This window comes from Canis lupus, chromosome 7, assembly GCF_048164855.1.
Source record: "Canis lupus baileyi chromosome 7, mCanLup2.hap1, whole genome shotgun sequence".
Classification (NCBI taxonomy): domain Eukaryota; kingdom Metazoa; phylum Chordata; class Mammalia; order Carnivora; family Canidae; genus Canis; species Canis lupus.
In genome coordinates this window covers 48,119,667-48,141,205 of record NC_132844.1, presented here as the reverse complement: position 1 = coordinate 48,141,205, position 21,539 = coordinate 48,119,667, and the positions used below count along the sequence as shown (strand labels likewise).

Here is a 21,539-nt window from a genome sequence, read left to right as displayed (position 1 = left end):
GCGGAGAAAATAAGGTGTGCGTTCGAGGCGGGGCAAGTCCTCGGAGTACTCTGGAAGCCCGATCACTTAGTAGGCGAAGCGTACGCGGACCGTCCTCTGTCAGTCCTTTGCTAGGGCCCACGATCTAGGAGGTCCTGGCCGCCGCCGGTCTCCCCGCGTCCCGGGGCCGAGGAGCCGCCCTCGGGGCAGCCGCCAGAGCAGGGGTGGAGCGGAGCGGGGCCCCCGCCGCGCGGAGCATGCGCAGACCGAGCCCGGCGCATGCTCCGCAGAGCGGCGCGTCCACGGACGAGGCGAGGCGAGGCTCCCGCGCCCAACCGTCCTCGCCGGAGTTGCCGCCGAGACGCTGCTCCCGAGCCCCGGCCGCCAAAAAAGTTCGTTTAAAAAAATCGTAGTCATTCTTAAAAGGGAGAAGGAGGGCGCGAGCCCGCCAGGCGGCCCCGCCGAGGGAGCTGGCGCGGTGGGCGGCGGCGGCGGCGGCGGCGGTTGCGCCGCGACCAGGAGGAGCCGGCGGCGCCCGGCGGGTCCGCGGCCGGCGGGGGACGGTGAGTAGCGGCTCGCGGTCCGGGCGGCGGCGCGGCTCTGGCTCGCCCTCCGCAGCGGCGGGGCGCTCCCCCGGCCCCGCTGGGGAAGGGCCCGCCTCCCGCCGGGGTCCGGGCACTGTGGAGGGGCGTGGGGGGCAGGGGCCTCCAGGCCCGGGCGCCCATCCCCCGGGCCCGGCCGCCGAGACCCCGCTCCGCCGCCGCTGGCCGCCGCGTCCAGGCTGCCTGCCCGGCGGCCCGGGGCTCCCGGGGCTCCCGGGTGTGGGTCCCCGGGGTTGCCCCGTGGGGCGCGGCGGGGCTGGGCGGGGGCGAGGCGCCGGCCTCCAGCCCCTGGGAGCAGCCGGCTTCTGCCCTTGGCCCCGCGGCCGCCGGGGAGGGGGCGACCCAGGCCGGGCGAGAGTCTCCCCAGCCCGGGGGGTCAAGAGCCGGGTGAAGTGGGCCGCGCGGGAGAGCGCCCGGCTCTGCCCGGCTCCCGAGCCGCCCTCCTCACCCGCGGCGCCCCGCCCTCGGAGACCGCTGGGCTATGAATGAGCCGGGCTGCGCGGCGTCCCTAGGCCGGGACCGAGGGGCCCTAGGCCCCGGCGGGCGTGCGAGGAGCGCGGACTTCGCTTTCGGGAGTGCCCGGAAAGTCTGACCCGGCCCTCCACCTCTAGGGTTTATAGAACTCCTCGTATTTTCTGCGCCATCTCCTTGAACCCTACAAGTTCTTCAGTGTTTATAAACACAACCGTACCTGTGCTCAGTACAGCCCGAGATGGGGAAACAAAAAAAAAAAAAAAAAGAAAACTAAAGCAAAAACAAAACACAACTCTTTTGATCAGTGACTTAGCTCATCCCGTCCCTTTCTACTATGATTAGACTGCATTGGCTGGGAAAATCTTTAAATTTGGGGAAAACAGTATTTAGAGAAGAGGATTTATGTAAAGCATTATTGTCCGCTTTTTATTTATTCTCGGAATTATTTTCTCTCTCTCTCTTTTTTTTTTTTTAAGATTTATTTATTATTTATTCATGAGAGAGACAGAGAGAAGCAGAAGCACAGGCAGAGGGAGAAGCAGGCTCCGTGCAGGGAGCCCGACGTGGGACTCGATCCCGGGTGTCCAGGATCACGCCCTGAGCCAATGTCAGGCGCTAAACTGCTGAGCCACCCGGGGATCCCCATCAGGATTAATTTCAAAGAACTTAACTGTTTTGGTATAGTGCTTTACATCTACGGAGTAGTAGGAGCTGATCATCACAGGAGTCAGACTGCCTGTGTTAAAATCTGATTCTACTTCTTTAAAATATAGTTTTAAGATTGTACAATAAAAATTGACTTTTTAAGGAGTGCGCGCGGTTCTATGAATTTTAGATGAATGCAGTCACCATGTCAGGACACAGAACAGTTCTTACCACCACCACCCCATCCCTATTCATGCTATCCTTTTATATCCTTCCTCTTACCCCTAACCCCTGGCAATTACTAAACTTTTCCAGGTGTCATATAAGTAGAATCATACAATATGTAACCTTTTTTAAAAAGATTTTATTTATTCATGAGAGACAGAGAGAGGGGGGTGGGCAGAGACATAGGCAGAGGGAGAAGGAGGCTCCATGCAGGGAGCCTGACCTGAGACTCCATGGCAGGTCTCCAGGATCAGGCCCTGGGCTGGAAGGCAGACTCTTAACCCCTTAGCCACCCAGGCATCCCAGATATTGTAACCTTTTGATGCTGTCTTCTCTCACTCAGCTTAAAGCCTCTGAGATTCTTCAAAGTTGTTGCCTGTATCAACAGTTTCTTCTTTTTTCATTGCTAAGTAGTGTTCCATTAGGTGGATGTGCTACAGTTTGTTTATACATCCACCCACTGAAGGGCATTTGGAGTGTTTACAATTCTTGGTGATTTTATTTTATTTATTTATTTATTTTTTAATTCTTGGTGATTTTAAATAGAGCTGTTATAAACATTCATGTACAGGTTTTTTGTTTTTTAAAATATTTATTTATTTATTCATGAGAGACACAGAGAGAGAGAGAGAGAGAGAGAGAGAGAGAGGGGCAGAGACACAGGCGGAGGGAGAAGCAGGCTCTTTGCAGGAGCCTAATGCGGCACTTGTTCCCGGGTCTTGGGATCATGACCTGAGCTGAAGGCAGCCACCCAGCCGCTGAGCCACCCAGGCATCCCTTGTGTACAGGTTTTTGTGTGAACATAAGTGTTCATTTCTCTGTAGGGTGTTACTAGGAGTGGGATTGCAGGGTCATATAAAGGATGTTGAACTTTATAAGAAACTGTCATGCTGGTTTCCAGAGTGGCTGTATCATTTTGCATTTTTACAAGTACCATGTAAGGGTACTAGTTGTTCCACATCCTCCTAAGCACTTGGTATTTTCAGTAATTTTAAATTTAGCCATTCTAATAGGCATGTAGTGGTATCCCATGGTTTATTGTGTCTTTAACTAATGACTAATGATTTTGAAGATCTTTTCATGTGTGTATTTGACATATATAATCTTTGATGAGAACCTAGGCAAGAGTATTGTCCATTTCTCAAATGGGTAAGGTTTGCTTTCTTGTGGTGAGTTTTGAGGGTTCTTTATATGTTCTGGAAACAAGTTATTTGGTAGATATGTGCTTTGCAAATGTTTTCTCACAGTCTGTAGCTTGTCTTTCATTCTTTTAACAGTATTGTCCACAAGGCAAATGTTCTTAATTTTTGTGAAGTCTAATTTATCGATTTTTCCTTTTGTGGAAATTTTTGGTATGATGTCTAAGAACTCTACCTAACCCCAGGTCAACATTTTCACCTTCTAAAAGATTTCTTCTAAAAATAATGGTTTTACTTTTATTTTTTTTCTAATATGTAAATGGTAGAGCCTTTGTTAGAGGGTGTCTGGCTTTTTTTTTTTTTTTTAAGATTTTATTTATTTATTCATGAGAGACACACAGAGAGGCAGAGACATAGGCAGAGGGAGAAGCAGGCTCCATGCGGGGAGCCCGATGTGGGATTTGATCCCGGGACTTCAGGATCAGGCCCTGGGCGGAAGGCAGGCGCTAAACCACTGAGCCACCCAGGGATCCCCATGGTTTTACTTTTATTTTTAAATTTTTTATTAAAGATTTTATTTTATTTTCTAAAGATTTTATTTATTTATTGGGTGGGGGGCAGACTCCCTGCTGAGCAGGGAGCCTGACATGGGGCTTGATCCCAGGACGCTGAGATCATTACCTGACCTGAAGACAGATGGTTAACCTACTGAGACACCCAGGTGCCCCTGAGATTTTAAGTAATCTCTACACCCAACATGAGGCCTGAACTCAAAACCCCTAGATCAAGAGTTGCAAATTCTACCAACTGAGCCATCAAGGGCCTGAATAGTTCTACATTTAGATGTATGATCCATTTAAAATTATTTGCATTTGGTGTGAGGTTTAGGTAAATGCTTACTTGTCTACATCTGAATGTCCAATTTTCCATCACCATTTGTTGAAAAGTCTTTTCTCCATTGAATTGTTTTTGCACCTTTGTCAAAAATCAATTGGCTGAATTCATGTCAGTCTATTTTTGGGCCCTCTGTTCTGTTCTATTGATTTATATATCTTTCTCTTTACCAGTATCACACTCTCTCAATTAGTATAGCTTTATGGTGTCTTAAAATTGGCTAGTATGATTTCCTCCAATTTTATTCTTTTTTCAAAATTGTGTTAGCTATTCTAGTTTATCTGCCTTTCCATATAACATTTAGAATCAGCTTATCTCAACTACAAAAAGTCCTGCTGGTGCTTTGGAACTGAATTAAACCATGGATCAGTTTGGGGAGAAGGCTGTTTTTACTTTGAGTCCTCCAGTCTGTGAACATGGCACATCTTTTCATTTATTTAGTTCTTTGTTTCATTAGTGTTTTGTAGTTTTCAGCATACAGATCCTGTACATGTTTTATTAAATTTACACCAAAGTATTTAATTTGGGGGGAACTTTTATAAATGTCACATAAACATTTTGGTTTCAGGGGCACCTGGCTGGCTCATTTAGAAGAGCATGCAGTTCTTGATCTCAGGGTTGTGAGTTCCAGCCCCACATTGGGTGTAGAGATTACTTAAACAAATACAAGCTTTGGTTTGAAATCGTACAGTGTTAGGATATAGAAATACAATTCACTGTTGTGTTTTGCCTTGTATCCAGTGTCCTTGTTAAACTCATTTATTAGTTCTAGGATTTTTTTTAATTCCTTGGAGTTTTTTGTAAAGACATTCATGTAATTTGTGAATAGAGATGTTTTTATTTACTTTTCCCCTAATCTGTGTTTTATTTATTTATTTATTTATTTGTTACCTGTTACCCCCGCCTAGGACTTTGAGTATGATAAATAGGAATAGTGAGAGTGAACATACTTACCGTGTTCTCAGTCTAAGGGTAAAAGCAGTCAGGCTTTCAGGGGTGCCTTGCTGGTTCAGTCAGGAGAGCATGGGACTCTTGGTCTTGGGGTCATGAGTTTGACCCCCATGTTGTGGGTAGAGTTTACTTCGAAAAAAGCAATCAGGCTTTCAGAGATAAGTATGATGTTAGCTGTAGAGGTTTTTAATTTAATTTTATTTATTTATTCATGAGAGACACAGAAAGAGGCAGGGACATAGAGGAAGAAGCAGGCTCCCTGTGGGGAGCCTGATGTGGGACTTTATCCCAGGACCCAGGATCACGACCTGAGCCAAAGGCAGATGCTCTACCACTGAGCCGGGTTTCCCTGAAGAGTTTTTTAATAGATGACCTGTATTAGTCTGAAGGAGTCGTCTTCTGTTTCTAGTTTGCTGACTATTTTTCTGACAAATGGACATTGAATTTTCTTATGTTTCCTCTGTTTCAGTTGATATGGTGATGAGGTTTTCTTTTTTACTTTGTTAATTTGGTAGATTACACTGATTAGTTTTTGAGTATTGAAGCCTTGCATTCCCTGAATAAAGCCCACTTTGTCCTGGCTATTCTTATTATATGTTCCTCGATTTGATACACTAATATTTTGTTGAGGACTTCTGTGTGCCTTTGTCCAGTTTTCTTTTTTGTACTGCTTTTGTGTGGTGTTGGTATCAGAATAATAATGGCTTTATAAAATAGGTTGGGAAATATTCCTTTCTCTTCTGTATTCTGGAAGAGATTGTATATCACTGCTGTCAATGCTTGAAAAGTTTAGTAAAATTCCCCAGTGAAATCACCTGAACCTGGAGATTTTTCTTTGAGTTTTTAAGTTACAAATTCAATTTCCTTACAGTTATAGGGCTATTCAAATTATCCGTTTCATATTGAGTGAGTTGTGATAGTGCTGTTCAAGGAATTTGTCCATTTCATCGGTCAGTTTTTTTAAACGAGGGGAAGGGCAGAGGGACAGAGAGAATCTTTTTTTATTTTATTTTTATTTTTATTTTTATTTTTTTTAATTTACAATAGTCACAGAGAGAGAGAGAGAGAGAGAGAGGCAGAGACACAGGCAGATGGAGAAGCAGGCTCCATGCACTGGGAGCCCGACGTGGGATTTGATCCCGGGTCTCCAGGATCGCGCCCTGGGCCAAAGGCAGACGCCAAACCACTGCGCCACCCAGGGATCCCAAGAGAGAGAATCTTAGGTGAAGCTCAATCTCACAACCCCTAGATCATGACCTGAGCTGAAATCAAGAGTCGGACGCTTAACTTTCCCTAAATTGTCAAATTTATGTGTGTAGAGTTGTTTGTTACATTATCCTTTTGAGTCTGCAGAGTACAGAGTGACATTCCTTAATTTATTCCTAATATTGGTAATTTGCATCCTCTCTTTTTTTCTGTCAATTTTATTGATTTTGAAAGAATTTTTTTGTGTAATTTTTCCTATTTTTCTGTTTTTAATTTCAGTGATTTCTGCATACTTACATGATTTCTATCCTTTGCTTTGGGTTTATTTTGTTCTTTTTCTAGTTTCTTGAGGTGAGGGCTTAAATTATTGATTTTGAGACTTCCCTTCTTTTCTAAGGTAAACATTTAATACTATAAATTTTCACTCTTAGCACTACATTAGCTATGTTCCACAAATTTTCACATTTCTTATTTTCATTTAATTCAATTTTGTTTTTTAAGAAAATGTCTTTTGAGTTTTTCTTTGGCCCACCAGTTCTTTAGAAGTCTGTGTTTTTAGTTTGCAAATATTTGTAGATTTTCCTGTTATCTTTCTATTACTGATTTCTAGTTTGATTGCATTATGGTCCCATTATTTTGTTTGATGAGGTTTGTCTTATGGCCTAGAATCTGTTTTATCTTGGTATATATTTAGTGGGTACTTAAAAGAAGTATATTCTGGAGCGCCTGGATGGCTCAGTCAGTTGAGTGTCTGACTCTTGATTTTGGCAAAGGTCATCATCTCAAAGTCATGAGATCAAGCCCCAAGATAGGCTCTGAGCAGAGTCTGATTGAGATTCTTTCTTCCTTTTTTCCCCTCCCCTGGTCGCACTCTTTCTCTCCCTCTCAATAAATAAATAAAATCTTTGAAAGAAAAAAGTAAATTATGCAGTTGTATGCACAGTTATATAAATGCCAGTTAGATTCTGGTAGTTTTATTGTGTTATTAGACTTTCATTTTGTTTTATTGTAGTGTTTTGGGTTTTTGTTAGATTTTTAAGTTTATTCATATTGAGAAATAGCATGAGAGAGCAGGAGTGGAGGGGAAGGGTCAGTGGAGAAGTAGACGGCCTGCTGAGCAGGGAGCTTGATGTGGGGCTGGATCTCAGGGCCCTAAGATCATGACCTGAGCCAAAAGCGGATGCTCATAACTGAGCCACCAGGTGCCCCTTTTTTTTTTTTTTTTAAATTTATGATAGTCACACAGAGAGAGAGAGAGGGAGAGGCAGAGACACAGGCAGAGGGAGAAGCAGGCTCCGTGCACCGGGAGCCCGACGTGGGATTCGATCCCGGGTCTCCAGGATCGCGCCCTGGGCCAAAGGCAGGCAGTAAACCGCTGCGCCACCCAGGGATCCCCAGGTGCCCTTATTATAGTGTTTTTGAATCTATCTCTTTGTGTACCTTCTTTAGTGTTTGCTCTAGGTATTATACTACATACACTACATATATGTAATTTATCACAGTCTCTTGGTGACAGTGTTTTATCAGTATAAGTGAAGCATAGAAATCTTTCCTCTCTTGGGGCACCTGGGTGGCTCAGTCGGTTAAGCGTCTGCCTTTGGCTCAGATCGTGATCTTGGAATCCCAGGATTGAGACCCACATTGGGCTCCCTGCTCAGCGGGGAGTCTGCTTCTCCCTCTAACCCTCCCCCCCTCAACGCATGTACTCTCTCTCTCTCTCAAATAAAATCTTAAAATCTTATTCTCTTTACATTCCTTTATTCTCTCCCATTTATAATTAATTATGCTAAATATTTTCTCTACACATATTGAAAACCATACTATTGTGTTTGAGTCCAACATAATTTAGAACACTCAAGAGAAATCTATTGTATTTACCTGTATTTTTTATTCTATCACATTCTTCTTGTCATTCTGATATTCTACTTTTTTTAATACATCATTTAGTTATGTTTGAGGTGGAGACCTAGAACCTATACTTTAACAAATCTTCCTAGATGATTCTTATGATTGTGCAAGTTTGTGAAGCACTAAGGACAATTACTGAGACTCCACGGGGAGCAGGAAGGAATGTTCTTCATGTTTCAGACTTGTTTTATGTAGTGGTTGTTTAGATGGGTTTTTCAGTTAAGGGAGTTGAAATATAATATTATAACATATAATAGTAGTCAGGAACTTAACTAGTAATTTTCTAAGAAATATGAAGAAATTGACTTTGTTCTTTTCAATCTAAAATGCAAGCAGTACACATTGCATTACTTTAATTATATGAATAACTGTAACTAGTCTGAAACTAAAGAAAGAACGTATGGTATAAGATTATTTATAAAGGAGTCATTGTAACCTGAACAGTAAAGCACTGTAAAAGTCCAATGCTGTCATACAGTTGTGTATTATTATGTAAGTCTTTCTTTGGGGTATTTTTCTAGGGATATTAATTATTACCTGTGAGGTTGAAAAGGCAGTTTCCTTAGATTTTGTATTTGTTGCCCATATGGTGGTAACTGTGGAGGATTTATTACATTGTGTAGAACGAAACTACCATTTTTTGAAAGCTTAGTTTTCCCTATGCTAAGTGTGCTTTTTTTCTTTTTAAAGATTTTATTTATTTATTCATGAGACACACACACACACACACACACACACACACACACACACAGAAGGAGAGGGAGAGAGGCAGAGACACAGGCAGAGGGAGAAGCAGGCTCCCTGCAGGGAGCCTGATGTGGGATTCATCCCATCCTGGGACCCCAGGATCATGGCCTGGGCCAAAGGCAGGCGCTAAACAGCTCAGCCACCCAGGTGTCCCTTTGCTAAGTGCTTTTTATATGTACCACTGATTAACAATCTTTTGAGGTAAATATCCTTTAGTAAACTGAAGCATAAAGAGGCTAGCCAGCAACTTCACTAAAATTGCAGAACTAGTAAGTGGCAGCTGTATTAGACCTCAATTCTAACACCCCAGTCTTAGTCTCATTAAAAGGTAGAACTATACAACTACACATTTATTAATATCTGGATGTCATACATTGTGCTATTTTTCAGGCTTCAAAAATGAATGATGTTCTTGTTCCTTCTTTAGAAGAATTTACATGTTGGGATCCCTGGGTGGGCTCAGTGGTTTAGCGCCACCTTCAGCCCAGGGTGTGATCCTGGAGACCTGGGATTGAGTCCTGCGTCCTGCTCTCTGCATGGAGCCTGCTTCTCCCTCTGCCTGTGTCTCTGCCTCTCTCTCTCTCTCTCTCTCTCTCGCTGTATGTGTGTGTGTGTCTTTCATGAATAAATAGTAAATAAATCTTAAAAAAAAAAAAGAATTTACATGATCTAAACAGGGTGGTAAGAGGACCTCCATCATGGAGACAAATTCTTGCAATATAATTATTTCTTCATAAAACATTATAATTTATTTTGTACAATTTTTGGGGTTCCTGGGTGGCTCAGTCATTTAAGTGTCTGGCTCTTGGTTTTGGCTCAGGTCATGATCTTGGCGCTGTGGAATACAGCTCCATGTCACGCTATGCCCTCAGCTGGGAGTTTGCTTGAGATTCCCTCCCTATCCCTCTATCCCTCCCCTTGCCCCTTGCTCATGTATTCTCTTCTTGCTCAAATAAATAGATAAATCTTTAAAATTATAATATTTTATATACTTTTTATTTTATGAAAAATCATTTCATTTTAAACTACAGATTTGAGAAGATCTGATCACCTGGAATTAAAGTTGGTTCAGAAACCTTTTCAACTGCAAAAATGTTGGAGGAAGATATGGAAGTGGCCATCAAGATGGTGGTTGTAGGGAATGGAGCAGTTGGAAAATCAAGTATGATACAGCGATATTGCAAAGGCATTTTTACAAAAGACTACAAGAAAACCATTGGAGTTGATTTTTTGGAGCGACAAATCCAGTATGTACTTGGCCATTTTATCCCTTCAGTTTTGATTTCTGAACTGTATCCCAGGCTTTCATTGGAATAATTCTAATTACAGTATAGTCCAAGGTTAGGAGTCAGGTGGCCGTGGCTAATGGATCAGTTGGTGGTGGTTTTCAAATACTCATTCCTGTGTTTGTCTTTTTTTTCTTTTCTCTTTAATGTTTTAAGTTTTTATTTAAATTCTAGTTAGTTAACATATTCCTGTGTGTATCTTTATCCTTCTGTCTTTTTCTTGCCTTTCATCTGTTTTCCCCTCATCATTTCCCCCTTTTTTATACTCTCCTCCTGACCCTTTCTATCTCCTGTTTATCTGTTTTATATATATTGGTGGCATCTCACATACTTCTTAACCACAAACCAATGCTTGACTCTAATGAGATTTCTGTCCACTACAAGCACAACTTGGAGATTTTGTAGGTTCAGTTCCAGACCACTGCAATAAAGTGAGTCAAATGAATTTTTTGGTTTCCCAGTACATGTAAAAGTTATGTTTACATTATACTGTAGTCTATTAAGTCTGTGGTAGTCTAAAAAAAAATGATGTACATATTTTCATTTAAAAATATACTTTCTTGGGCAGCCCGGGTGGCTTAGCGGTTTAGCGCCGCCTTCAGCCCAGGTGTGATCCTGGAGACCCGGAATTGAGTCCCATGTTGAGCTCCCTGCACGGAGCCTGCTTCTCCCTCTACCTGTGTTTCTGCCTCTCTCTCTCTCTCTCTCTCATGAATAAATAAATCTTAAAATAAGATTTGCTAAGAAATACAAATAAAATAAAATATGATTTGCTAAGAAATACAAATCATTCTCTGATCTTTCACTGAGCCTTAATCTTTTTGCTGGTGGAGGGTCTTACCTCAATGTTGATGGTTTCTGACTGATGATCAGGGTGGTGGTTGCTGAAGGTTGGGGTAGGTGTGGCTATTTTTAAATATAAAACAGTGAAGTTTGCCTCATTGATTCACCGTACCTTTCAGGAATGATTTCTCTATAGCACGTGATGCCATCTGATGGCATTTTACCCACAGTAGAACGTTATTCAAAACTGGAGTCAGGGCAGCCCGGGTGGCTCAGCGGTTTAGTGCTGCCTTCAGCCTGGGTTGTGATCCTGGAGACCCGGGATCGAGTCCCACATCAGGCTCCCTATGGGGAGCCTGCTTCTCCCTCTGCCTGTGTCTCTGCCTCTCTCTCTCATGCTCTGTGTCTCTCATGAATAAATAAATAAATAATATTTAAAAAACAAAACAAAATTGGAGTCAATTCTCTCAAACCTTATTGAATTACTATTTGTATACCTGAAATTAATGCATCACTGTATGATAAATATACTGGGATTAAAATTAAAAACTTAAAAAAAAACTCTCAAACCCTGCTGCTACTTTATCAACTAACTTTATTTAACATTCTAAGTCCTTTATTGTCATTTCAACAGTCTGCACAGCATCTTCACCAGGAGTAGGTTCCATGCAAGAAACCACTTTCATAATAATTCATCTGTTCAAGCTTTGTCACGAGCTTGCAGCAATTCAGTCACATTTTCAGACTCCACTTCTAATTCCACTTCTCTTGCTGTTTCTACCCATTCTACAGTTACTTCCTCCACGGAAGTCTTGAAACTCATCTATGGATGAGAGTGGAATCACTGTCTTCCAAAGTCTTGTTGATGTTGATATTTGACCTTTCCTGTGAGTCACAAATGTTCTTAATGGCACGTAGAATGGTGACTCTTTCCTATAAAGTTTTCAGTTTACTTGGCCCACATTCATCAGAGAGATCACCATCTGTGACAGCTATAGCTTTACACAGTGTATTTCTTAAATACCAAGACTTGAAAGTCAAAATTACTTCTTTTTTTGAAAATTACTTCTTAATACATGGGTCACAGGATGGGTATTGAGTTAGCAGACCTGAAAACAACAATCTCATTGTACATCTCCATCAGAGCTCTTGGGTGACCAGCGCATTGTCAGTGAGCAGTCAAATTCTGAAGGAATTTTTGTTCTGAGCAGTAGGTCTCAACAGTGGGCTTAAAATATTCAGTAAAGTATCTTGTAAATAGGTGTGCTGTCATCCAGGCCCTGTCCCATTAATAGAGCACAAGCAGAGTAAATTAGCATAATTCTTAAGGACTCTAAAATTTTCAGAATGGTGAATAAGCATTGGCTTCAACTTAAAGTCACCAGCTACACTGGCCCCTAACAAGGGAGTCAACCTGTCCTTTGAAGCTTTGAAGCCTGGCACAGACTTCTGTCTAGCTGCGAACATCCCGAGTAGCATCTCCTTCCAGTAGAAGGCTGTTTCATCCACACTAAAGCTCTGTGGTTTAGTGTAGTCACCTTTATTAATTCGCTTTGTTAGGTCTTCTGGGTAACCTCCTGTATAGCTTCTACAATAGCACCTACTGCTTCACCTTGTACTTTGATTGCAGAGGCAGCATCTTTCCATTAACTTCATGAACCAACCTATGCTAGCTTCAGACTTTTCTTCTGCAGCTTCCTCACCTCTCTCAGCTTTCATAGAATTGAGGAGAGTTTTAGGACCTTTCCCTCTGGTTTAAGCTTTGGTTTGTGTGGCTGGTTTTCTCTTCCATCCAGATCACAGAAACTTCCTCCATACGGCAGTGAGGTTATTTTGCTTTTCTAATCTGTGTGTTCACTGGAGTAGCACATTTATTTGTTTATTAAAGTAATCTCTATTCCCAACTTGGGGCTTGAACTCAGACCCTGACATCGAGTCACATGCTCTATTGACTGAGCCAGCCAGGTTCCCCTGGAGTAGCGCTTTTAATTTTAAGAACTTTTCCTTTGCATTCACAACTTGGCTGTCTGGCACAAGGGACCTAGCTTTCAGCTTATCTCCACTTTCAGCATGCTTTCCTCACTATATTTAATCATTTCTAGCTTTTGATTTAAAGTGAGTGATGTGTGGCTCTTCCTTTCAGTTGAACACGTAGAGGCCACTGTAGGGTTATTAACTGGCTTAATTTCAGTATTATTGTATCTCAGGGAATAGGGAGACCCAAGAAAAGGGAGAGAGATGGGGGAATGGCTGGTTGGTGGAACAATGAGAGCACACATGACATTGATCCATTTAGTTTGCCATCTTAAATAGAAGCGGTTTGTGGCACCCCAAAACAATTACTAATGTAACATCAGAGATCACTAATCATAGGCTGCCTTAACAAATACGGTAATAATGAAAAAGTTTGAAATATTGTAAGAATTACCAAAATGTGGCACAGACACAAAGTACGCAGATGCTGTTGGAAAAATGGTGCTGATAGAATTGTTGAATGCAAGGTTGCCACAAACCTGCACTTTGTAAGAACAAAACAAAACAAACAAAAAACACAAAACAGTATCCGTGAAGCACAGTAAAGCAAAGACTTGTTTTATTTGGAAGGACAGTTACCTGTCTCTCAGAATAGTTTTCAGTATTACGGAATCCTAAGACTATCTAGAAGTTAGAGAATTGATAATTTGTTTTAAAGAAATAAGAGCAGATTTGGCAGGATTAAATACTCCAATGAAAAGGAAACCTTGGGATCCCTGGGTGGCGCAGCGGTTTAGCGCCTGCCTTTGGCCCAGGGCGCGATCCTGGAGACCCGGGATCAAATCCCACGTCGGGCTCCCGGTGTATGGAGCCTGCTTCTCCCTCTGCCTGTGTCTCTGCCTCTCTCTCTCTGTGTGACTATCATAAATGAATTAAAAAAAAAAAAAAGAAAAGGAAACCTTACTTCAGGAAATCCAGTTGGATCCTAAAACACATCAAAAGTAACAGTTTTTGTCATTAGTCCTATGAACTTTTAAAGATATTTTATTTTTTAATATAGTTGACATATAAAGTTATATTAGTTTCAACTATACAACAGAATGATTCAATTTCTCTATAGGTTATGCTGTATACACCACAAATGTAGCTACATCTGTCACCCGTATAATGCTGTTGCAGTGTCATTGACTATATTCCCTATGCTGTACCTTTTATTCCTGTGACTTACTCATTCTATAACTAGAAGCCTATATCTCCCACTCCCCTCCACTTGTTTTGCCCATTCTTCCCCACCTCAAATGTATTTTAAATTGTAAGGACAGACTGACAGGTATTAAAGAAATAAGTACCATTAAACAAATCTGACTAGCCTGAGCAGTAGCATTAAAGATAATTATGTTCATTGTTTTAAAGATTGTTCAATTTCTAATTTGTATTCTGTTGCCCTCTTTTAAAATACTTCTGTGTTTATTTCCTTTCTCGGGTATTTTAAGAGGATTCATTTTAAGCCTTCATGGCATTCATTTTTGTATTTGTTATCGGAGCCAAATTAATATTTTAAATATATAGTTGATCCTTGTTATTTGTAGATTCCAAGTTTATCCTTCAAGGATACTATTGATTCTCATTATTTGTAGGCTCCATATTTGCAAATCCATTTACTTGCTAAAATTTCTGTGTAACCCTAGAGTCAGTAATCCCAGTGCTTTGGTAATCATTTGTGGATATGCACAGAGCAACAAATATTTACTACCCTATGTGCACACTCTCACCTTAGGTCAAACAAGGCAACCCTCTTCATTCTTTTTTCATCCCTCATACTACAAACAAGTATTTTCTCATGTCTATTTTTGTGCCATGCTTTTGTACTTTTTGTTGATGATGTCACTTTTAAAATAGCCCCTATGCATAGTGCTGTCTCGTTTTCTTAAGTACAAGAAGGCTGTGATGTGCCTTATAGAGAAAATACGTATGTTAGGTACACTTCATTTAGGCATGAGTTGCAGTGCTGTTGGCCTTGAGTTAGATGTTAGTGAATTAACACTATGTATTAAATAAGGTGTCTTTAAGCAGAACCATAAAAAAAAACAAGGTTACATGTTGACTCATTGGGGAAAATGTAACCAGGGCTCACATGATCCTAACCCTGTATTTCCCCTAGGAGCAATGTTTGAATATTTGATAATTCAGTGTTTGCAGTGACTTTATAGAACATAACTACCATGAATAAGACAATGGAATAGATGACAAAATAAATAAATTTTTAAGTTGTAGGGAACCAGGCTGCTTTTCGATCCCTTGCTCCTTCCTTCTCTCCTTCCTTCTGTTCTCCGTGTTTTACTTCTTTCCTTTCTTATTCTTATGCTATCACTTGTGCACCAGAACCCATCAGAATGTTAGCAAGAGGAGAGCAATTACTAACCTGAGGGTATACCATTCTCAGTGATGCTAATGTTAGAGGCACCACTGTCTATGATCTGTTATTAAGGGGGAAACCATGACAGGTAAACGCAAATCATGTATAAAGTTAGAGCTTTGGGGGAATGTCTTTCCCCTTTTAGTTTCACTGCTGGTGTTGATAGCACCATTCAAGAGCACTCAGACTTTTTCGGAGTGAAACCAACAATGTCGAATTAAAACCTTCGAATGTGAAAAATAAAAATATGTACAAAGCTAAACATAGCTAAACATTTTCTTCACATATGAAATAAATTCATCTCTTGTTTCAGAGTTAATGATGAAGATGTCAGACTAATGTTGTGGGATACAGCAGGTCAAGAGGAATTTGATGCAATAACAAAGGCCTACTATCGAGGTAAATTATGGGGTTTGTTGATTTGGGCATGTTCTTTTGGCTAAACAAAGAACTTCACTTTTTTTATTCAACATAGAAGGGTTTCTTTTTAAGACTTAAATTAATTTCAAAGTATTTTTAAAAACCTCTTAGGCCATTGTTCTACTAATGATCTTGTTGAGTTGTAAATAATACTGTGTACTATAGATAGTTTGTCTCTGCCTTGGAATTATATGACTCACGTAGGCATTCCCTGTTCTAATCAGTTAGAAACTGTTCAATGCCTGTTTCTGACCACATGGAGATAACTCTATGGTTAGAGTGGAAACTAGCATGAAAAAGTAAAGTCCCTGCAAATAAGATGACAGTTTGCTATGACAGAGATTGCAGGGATAAAACCGTCTTGGTGCCCTAAGAGTTCAGAGAGGTGTGAGATACATGGGGTCAAATTCCTCAGGGAAAGCTGAAATTTCTAAATGGAACCTAAAGTTTCCATTACCATTTTCCTCTAAAAGTTTGTCCTTTTCTTTTGGAATTTATGACAGCATTTCCAGTATTTCTCCACCTTAATGCTAATTGTGATTGTAATGAGAACAAAGTAACTGAAAGCTTCATATTGTCCCATGTAGACTTAGACTTATAGACTGTTGATGCTTTTGAATATATATCTTGTTTTTTCCCCACTTTTGAAAATGTAGGATTTATGAAAACATAATTATGCTAATATATAAGCAACCAAAGAAGTTGCCTTTCTCACTCAGTACCGGGGAGACTTGACTTCCACTGCCTACTCTAAGAAGTCATTCTGGTTCCATGTGAAATTTAAGAGAGATACACCTCTCAGGTGTCATTCTAATAATGCTACCACTGCTTCTCATTCTATTTACTGTATCCTTAAAGGCTCCCCAGGGGCAGTGGTTTTGACTGTTGCTCTCCTGTAGATGCTAGTTTGGGTCTTGAGCACCTGTAACATGATATGAGGCAGGAATTATGTTCTGATGGCCCAAAGCTCTTTGATTAGATGACATTTTTATCAATTTTATGAGCAGTGACACTATTGACTAGCAGGCCAAAAATGATCTGTATTTTTGAGTAAAAATCATTTGTGTTTTCTTAGTGGGGTTATTACCACATTATCACCTCATTAACACAGAAAAAGAACAAACAAAAAACCTAGGTGGAAACATCAAAAAATAGTAGGAGGACATGAGATTTTCATTGTTTTTACCTAGTTTTTTTTCTCTAAATTCTTGGCATGAAATATATGTTCTTTTGTAAGGGAAAAAGATAGGTTGGGTTCTTTCTTTTTTTAATATTTTATTTATTCACTTGAGAGAGAGCAAGCACAAAGGGGAGGGGCAGAGGAAGGGGGACAAGCAGACTCCTGCTGAGCAGGGAGCCTGAAGACAAGGAAGGACAAAGACGTGGGGCCAAAAGATCCCAGGACCCAGAGATCACAACCTGAGCTGAAGGCAGCTGCTTAACTGACTGAGCCCATCCAGCTGCCCCTTGGTTCTTCCTTTTTAAGCTTTTGACAATTTGATGTAGCAGTATTACTTAACCAGTGTGGTTATTTTTGGAGAACATATTTACCATTATTTATCTCTGATCCATAAAAGCAAACTGTGGGGGATCCCTGGGTGGCTCAGCTGTTTGGCACTTGCCTTTGGCCCAGGGCGCGATCCTGGAGTCCCAGGATGGAGTCCCACGTTGGGCTCCGGGCATGGAGCCTGCTTCTCCCTCTGCCTGTGTCTCTGACTCTGTCTCTCTCTCTCTATGTCTATCATAAATAAATAAATAAATCTTTTTAAAAAAAAGGGGGGGAGGGCAGCCCCGGTGGCTCAGCGGTTTAGCGCCGCCTACAGCTCAGGGCGTGAACCTGGAGACCCAGGATCGAGTCCCACGTCAGGCTCCCTGCATGGAGCCTGCTTCTCCCTCTGCCTGTGTCTCTGCCTCTCTCTCTCTCTCCTCTTTGTGTATTCTCATAAATAAATAAATAAAATCTTTAAAAAAAAAATTTAAAAAAAGAGCAAACTGTGTTAGTCTATAATTATCCCAAAATAAAGTTTAACTTGAAAAAAGACCAAACTGGTCAAATGTCAAAAATGATTTGGTTTGCATATAAATAAAAAGGAGAAAATGTTGGAATGTACAGTAACTAGTTATCACTTGGGTCCTTGATTTAAAAAAAAAAAAGACCAGGTAGCTAAAAATATTTTTATTTCCTCTGTAGTTAAGGAATTAATGCTTTCTTAAGTTTTATCCCATGAGACTATGTTCAACGTTATTATCTTTTAATTTTTAAAATTTAACTCATCTGGCTTGTTGTGTACTTCTTGTTTGGTACTTTTTAGGTGTCTACCAATCAAAGATTCTCCTTATAATATCTACAAAAAGCATTCTTTGCCAGAAAATAAAAAAAGGACCCATGATTGTTAGTATTTACTTATCTTAATTTACTGTGGATGATGTTTAAACTCTTTTCCGCTTTCACTTAGACTGAAATGCTTCAAGCAGGTTTGGTTTCCCTACACTTAACAGTTTAACTTAAAGTGATTTTAAGCATATAAAGATATCTCTTAAAAACTTTTCTAGAAATGTAATTTTTTTAATCAACCATGTTAAAATGGCAAAGAGCATAGGATACTAAGACAAGTCTTAAGATTTAACTTCTTTTTCTAAGCTATAATAATAAACATCACATCTAAATGAATAAAGGAATGAACAGTAGCAATTATACATAAATTTGAGAAATAGCATATTGAATATTCTTACATGTTTTCCTTTGGGGTTCTATCAATGCTTTTTCTTTTTTTTTTTTTTTAAGACTATTTATTCATAAGATACAGACAGAGGCAGAGGGAGAAGCAGGCTTCCCACCAGGAGCCCAATGTGGGACTCAATCCAGGGACTCCCGGGGTCATGCCCTGAGCCAAAGGCAGATGCTCCACCACTGAGCATCCAGGTGTCCCTATCAGAATGCTTTTGGTTATTGAGAACAGAAAAGCAACTTCAAACTAACATAAACTACAAAAGTGGAAATAGCATAGCTTTTAGTTATGGTTTGTTTTTACTGTAACTTCATTGATTCTCCTGAGTTGACTGTCTCCCTGAATTGACTCTCTCTCCCTCTGGTGATTTTCCTCTTGGTTGTGAGATTGCTACCATCAGCAATGGAAGCCACATGCTTTGTTCACATCCTTGGTGGGGGGTGGGGGGGGAGTTAATTTCTACAACAATGGATTAAAAGTCCTCAGCTTTTATCTGATTAGATCACCTTTGACCAGATCAGTGTAAGTAGTTAGAAGAATGTGATTACCCTAATTGGCTTGATGCACTTAGGGCCTACTACCCCAGAGCAGAGGATAGATTCAGCCTGCCTAAACCATACGGCTACTATACAGTGAGGCAGGTGTGTTCTCTTGGAGGGAGGGAAATTGGATGCCAGCTAGACAACCAGGTAGTCATCGGGTACTAGTATAGATTAAAATATGATGATATAGGGGCAGCCTGGGTGGCTCAGCGGTTTAGTGCCGCCTTCAGCCTGGAGTGGATCCTGGCGACCTGGGATCGAGTCCCACGTCGGGCTCCCTGTGTGGGGCCTGCTTCTGCCTCTCTCTCTGTGTCTGTCCTGAATAAATGAATAAAATCTTAAAAAAAAAAAAAAAGGACTTAACTGATTTATATTCTAAAAATGTATTATTCAAAATATATAAAAGTCTTAAAAATGTATATTTAAAGAAGAAAAATTTTATTATAATTCACTTAAAAGAGACCTATCATATAAAAACCCATCGTGTAAAGGTATACTTATATTCTTAGAATGTTGCATTAATTGTATAGTGAGACATGTTGAAATGGCTTTGTAAAGAACAGAGCACAGATCACATTAGGAACCCTTTTGGGATCCCAAATGACTTCTCTTAAACTCTTAAGAAGTCCACCGTAGGCAGTAGAAACCATACTTAATACAGAAAGTTACATACAATATAAAGCATTTTCATTATACTTTTTTACTGATTTGTTTCTAAGAAAAAAAAATTAAGATTTTATTTATTTATTCATGAGGGACACAGAGAGAGAGGGACAGGCAGAGGGAGAAGCAGGCTCCATGCAGGGAGCCCAGGGTGGGACTCGACTCCAGATCCCAGGATCTCGCCCTGAGCCACCCAGGTGTCCCGAAAAAAATGTTTTTGACTAACAATATATAGAAATGAGGTTATGGACTTGAGATCTGATATCTGAGATTATACTCATAAATAGAAGGAAACATTTTTTTAAGTACTTTCTTTCACAAACATAAGTGAATATAAATTGTTGGAAATGGAATGGCTCTGGACAAGAAGCTATTTAGAGGTTTCCGTTATAATGCAAAAATTAAGGAACAACAGAATTAGACTATGTACGTCCCTTAGATTTGTTTTGAAATTATGTGAGTGTGGAATCTGTGATAGATTGGTTCATTAAATAATTTGTGTGCTTCACATTAAATAGAGTGTCAACAAAAATAATAGACTGGCATTTAAAATCCAGAATAGCAACTATAATAGTATATAAAGCCTTGTGTTTCTGATTGGCCTGTTCTTCCTAAATTATATGCTGTGTTGTATAGACCAGTGTTTTTTAAGCTATAATGTGCACAGGAATCCCCTAGAGAGCTTGTTAAAATGCAGTCTCTAATTCAGTAGATCGGTGAGTGGCTCTAATATTCTGCATTTCTGCAACCTTCCAGATGACCCTGATGCTGCTGGTCCTCAGCCACACTTGTAAGTCTAGAAACTATCTTTTAGGGTCTTTCAGTGATTTGAGGACAGAATTACTCTCTACACGTTATATGTTTTGAGGAATATTTTCTGAATTGCTTTCAGAAATAGTAACTTTTTTTGAAAGGTCATATTAATTAGAAATAAATATTTGCTAATGGTGATCTTATACACAAGACTTTATTCAGATCTCTGTATTTCTGATGTGTGGATAAGAGGAGTAGTTTGTTAATTATTAAAAGTGATTCTTTTGTGAGTGGTTTACTATTATCCACGATGACAAAGTAACTTCTAATGATGTGATTATTAAGAATAGGTAGTTTTGAAGGAATATTGAATAGTAGGAAAATAAAGGTCTTTTTAAAATACATGGATAGAAAACAGTGGATGCCTTTAAATATCAAGGGTGTGGGATATGTCCAAATGACTGCAACAGAGAAATTAAAACATTGTTAACATTTTTTTAAACTTTATTAACTTTCTTAAAGATGACTGGTACCAACACAGAACTGCAGGTCAAAGGAAGAAAAAGGATAACAGTATAGGATCATTTTTCTTTCTTTTTTTTAGGATCATTTTTCAATTAAGAATATTCATGGTAAAAAAAAAAAAAAAGAATATTCATGGTAGGGGATGCCTGGGTGGCACAGCGGTTAAGCATCTGCCTTCAGCTTGGGGCATGGTCCTGGAATCCCGGGATTGACTTCCACATCGGGCTCCCTGGTTGGAGCCTGCTTCTCCCTCTGCCTGTGTATCTGCCTCTCTCTCTCTCTCCTGTGTCTCTCATGAATGAATAAATAAAATCTTAAAAAAAAAAAAAAAAAGAATATTCATGGTAGTTATGTTGAACAGGGCTCATGAAGTTAACCAAAATTCCACTTTTGTTTTTGTTTCTCACCATCCTTTGTTTTTATTAGGCAGTAGAAGGAGAGGGAGTTCTTTATTCACCCTTGAAGAAAACTCCCTTCAGCTCATGTCTTTTCTGATCACTCTCAAATAGTTTTTCTCAAATTTCTTAGAATTATTTCTAGTCATAAACATAATCTCAATTTAGTAATTAGACAGTCTTGTGTATTAAGCCAAACTACAGATATAATTTAGCATTAAATCTATCCTCTCTGGGGCTTTAATAGTCCAGTCAATATCAGTGGTCTGGGAAGAGAATGTTG

At 40.2% G+C, this 21,539-nt stretch overlaps 1 protein-coding gene across 8 annotated transcripts in view; it reads left to right on the top strand.

Annotated features, from left to right (window-relative positions):
- The first annotated feature begins 246 nt into the window (after positions 1-246).
- RAB23 (RAB23, member RAS oncogene family) overlaps positions 247-21,539 on the top strand; it is a 74,384-nt gene continuing 53,091 nt past the window's right edge. For 5 of the 8 annotated variants that reach the window (XR_012034049.1, XR_012034048.1, XR_012034050.1 and 2 more), the window contains exons 1-3: positions 275-542; positions 9,802-10,017; positions 15,543-15,628. Coding sequence is in view for 4 of the 8 variants with exons in the window: in XM_072832489.1 (XP_072688590.1) it covers positions 9,863-10,017; positions 15,543-15,628 (241 nt within the window). In the remaining 4 variants the exon portion in view is untranslated. Of the gene's footprint in view, positions 543-9,801; positions 10,018-15,542; positions 15,629-21,539 lie in introns of all 8 variants that reach the window. The other 3 variants (XM_072832488.1, XM_072832490.1, XM_072832487.1) reach the window with 3 other exon arrangements.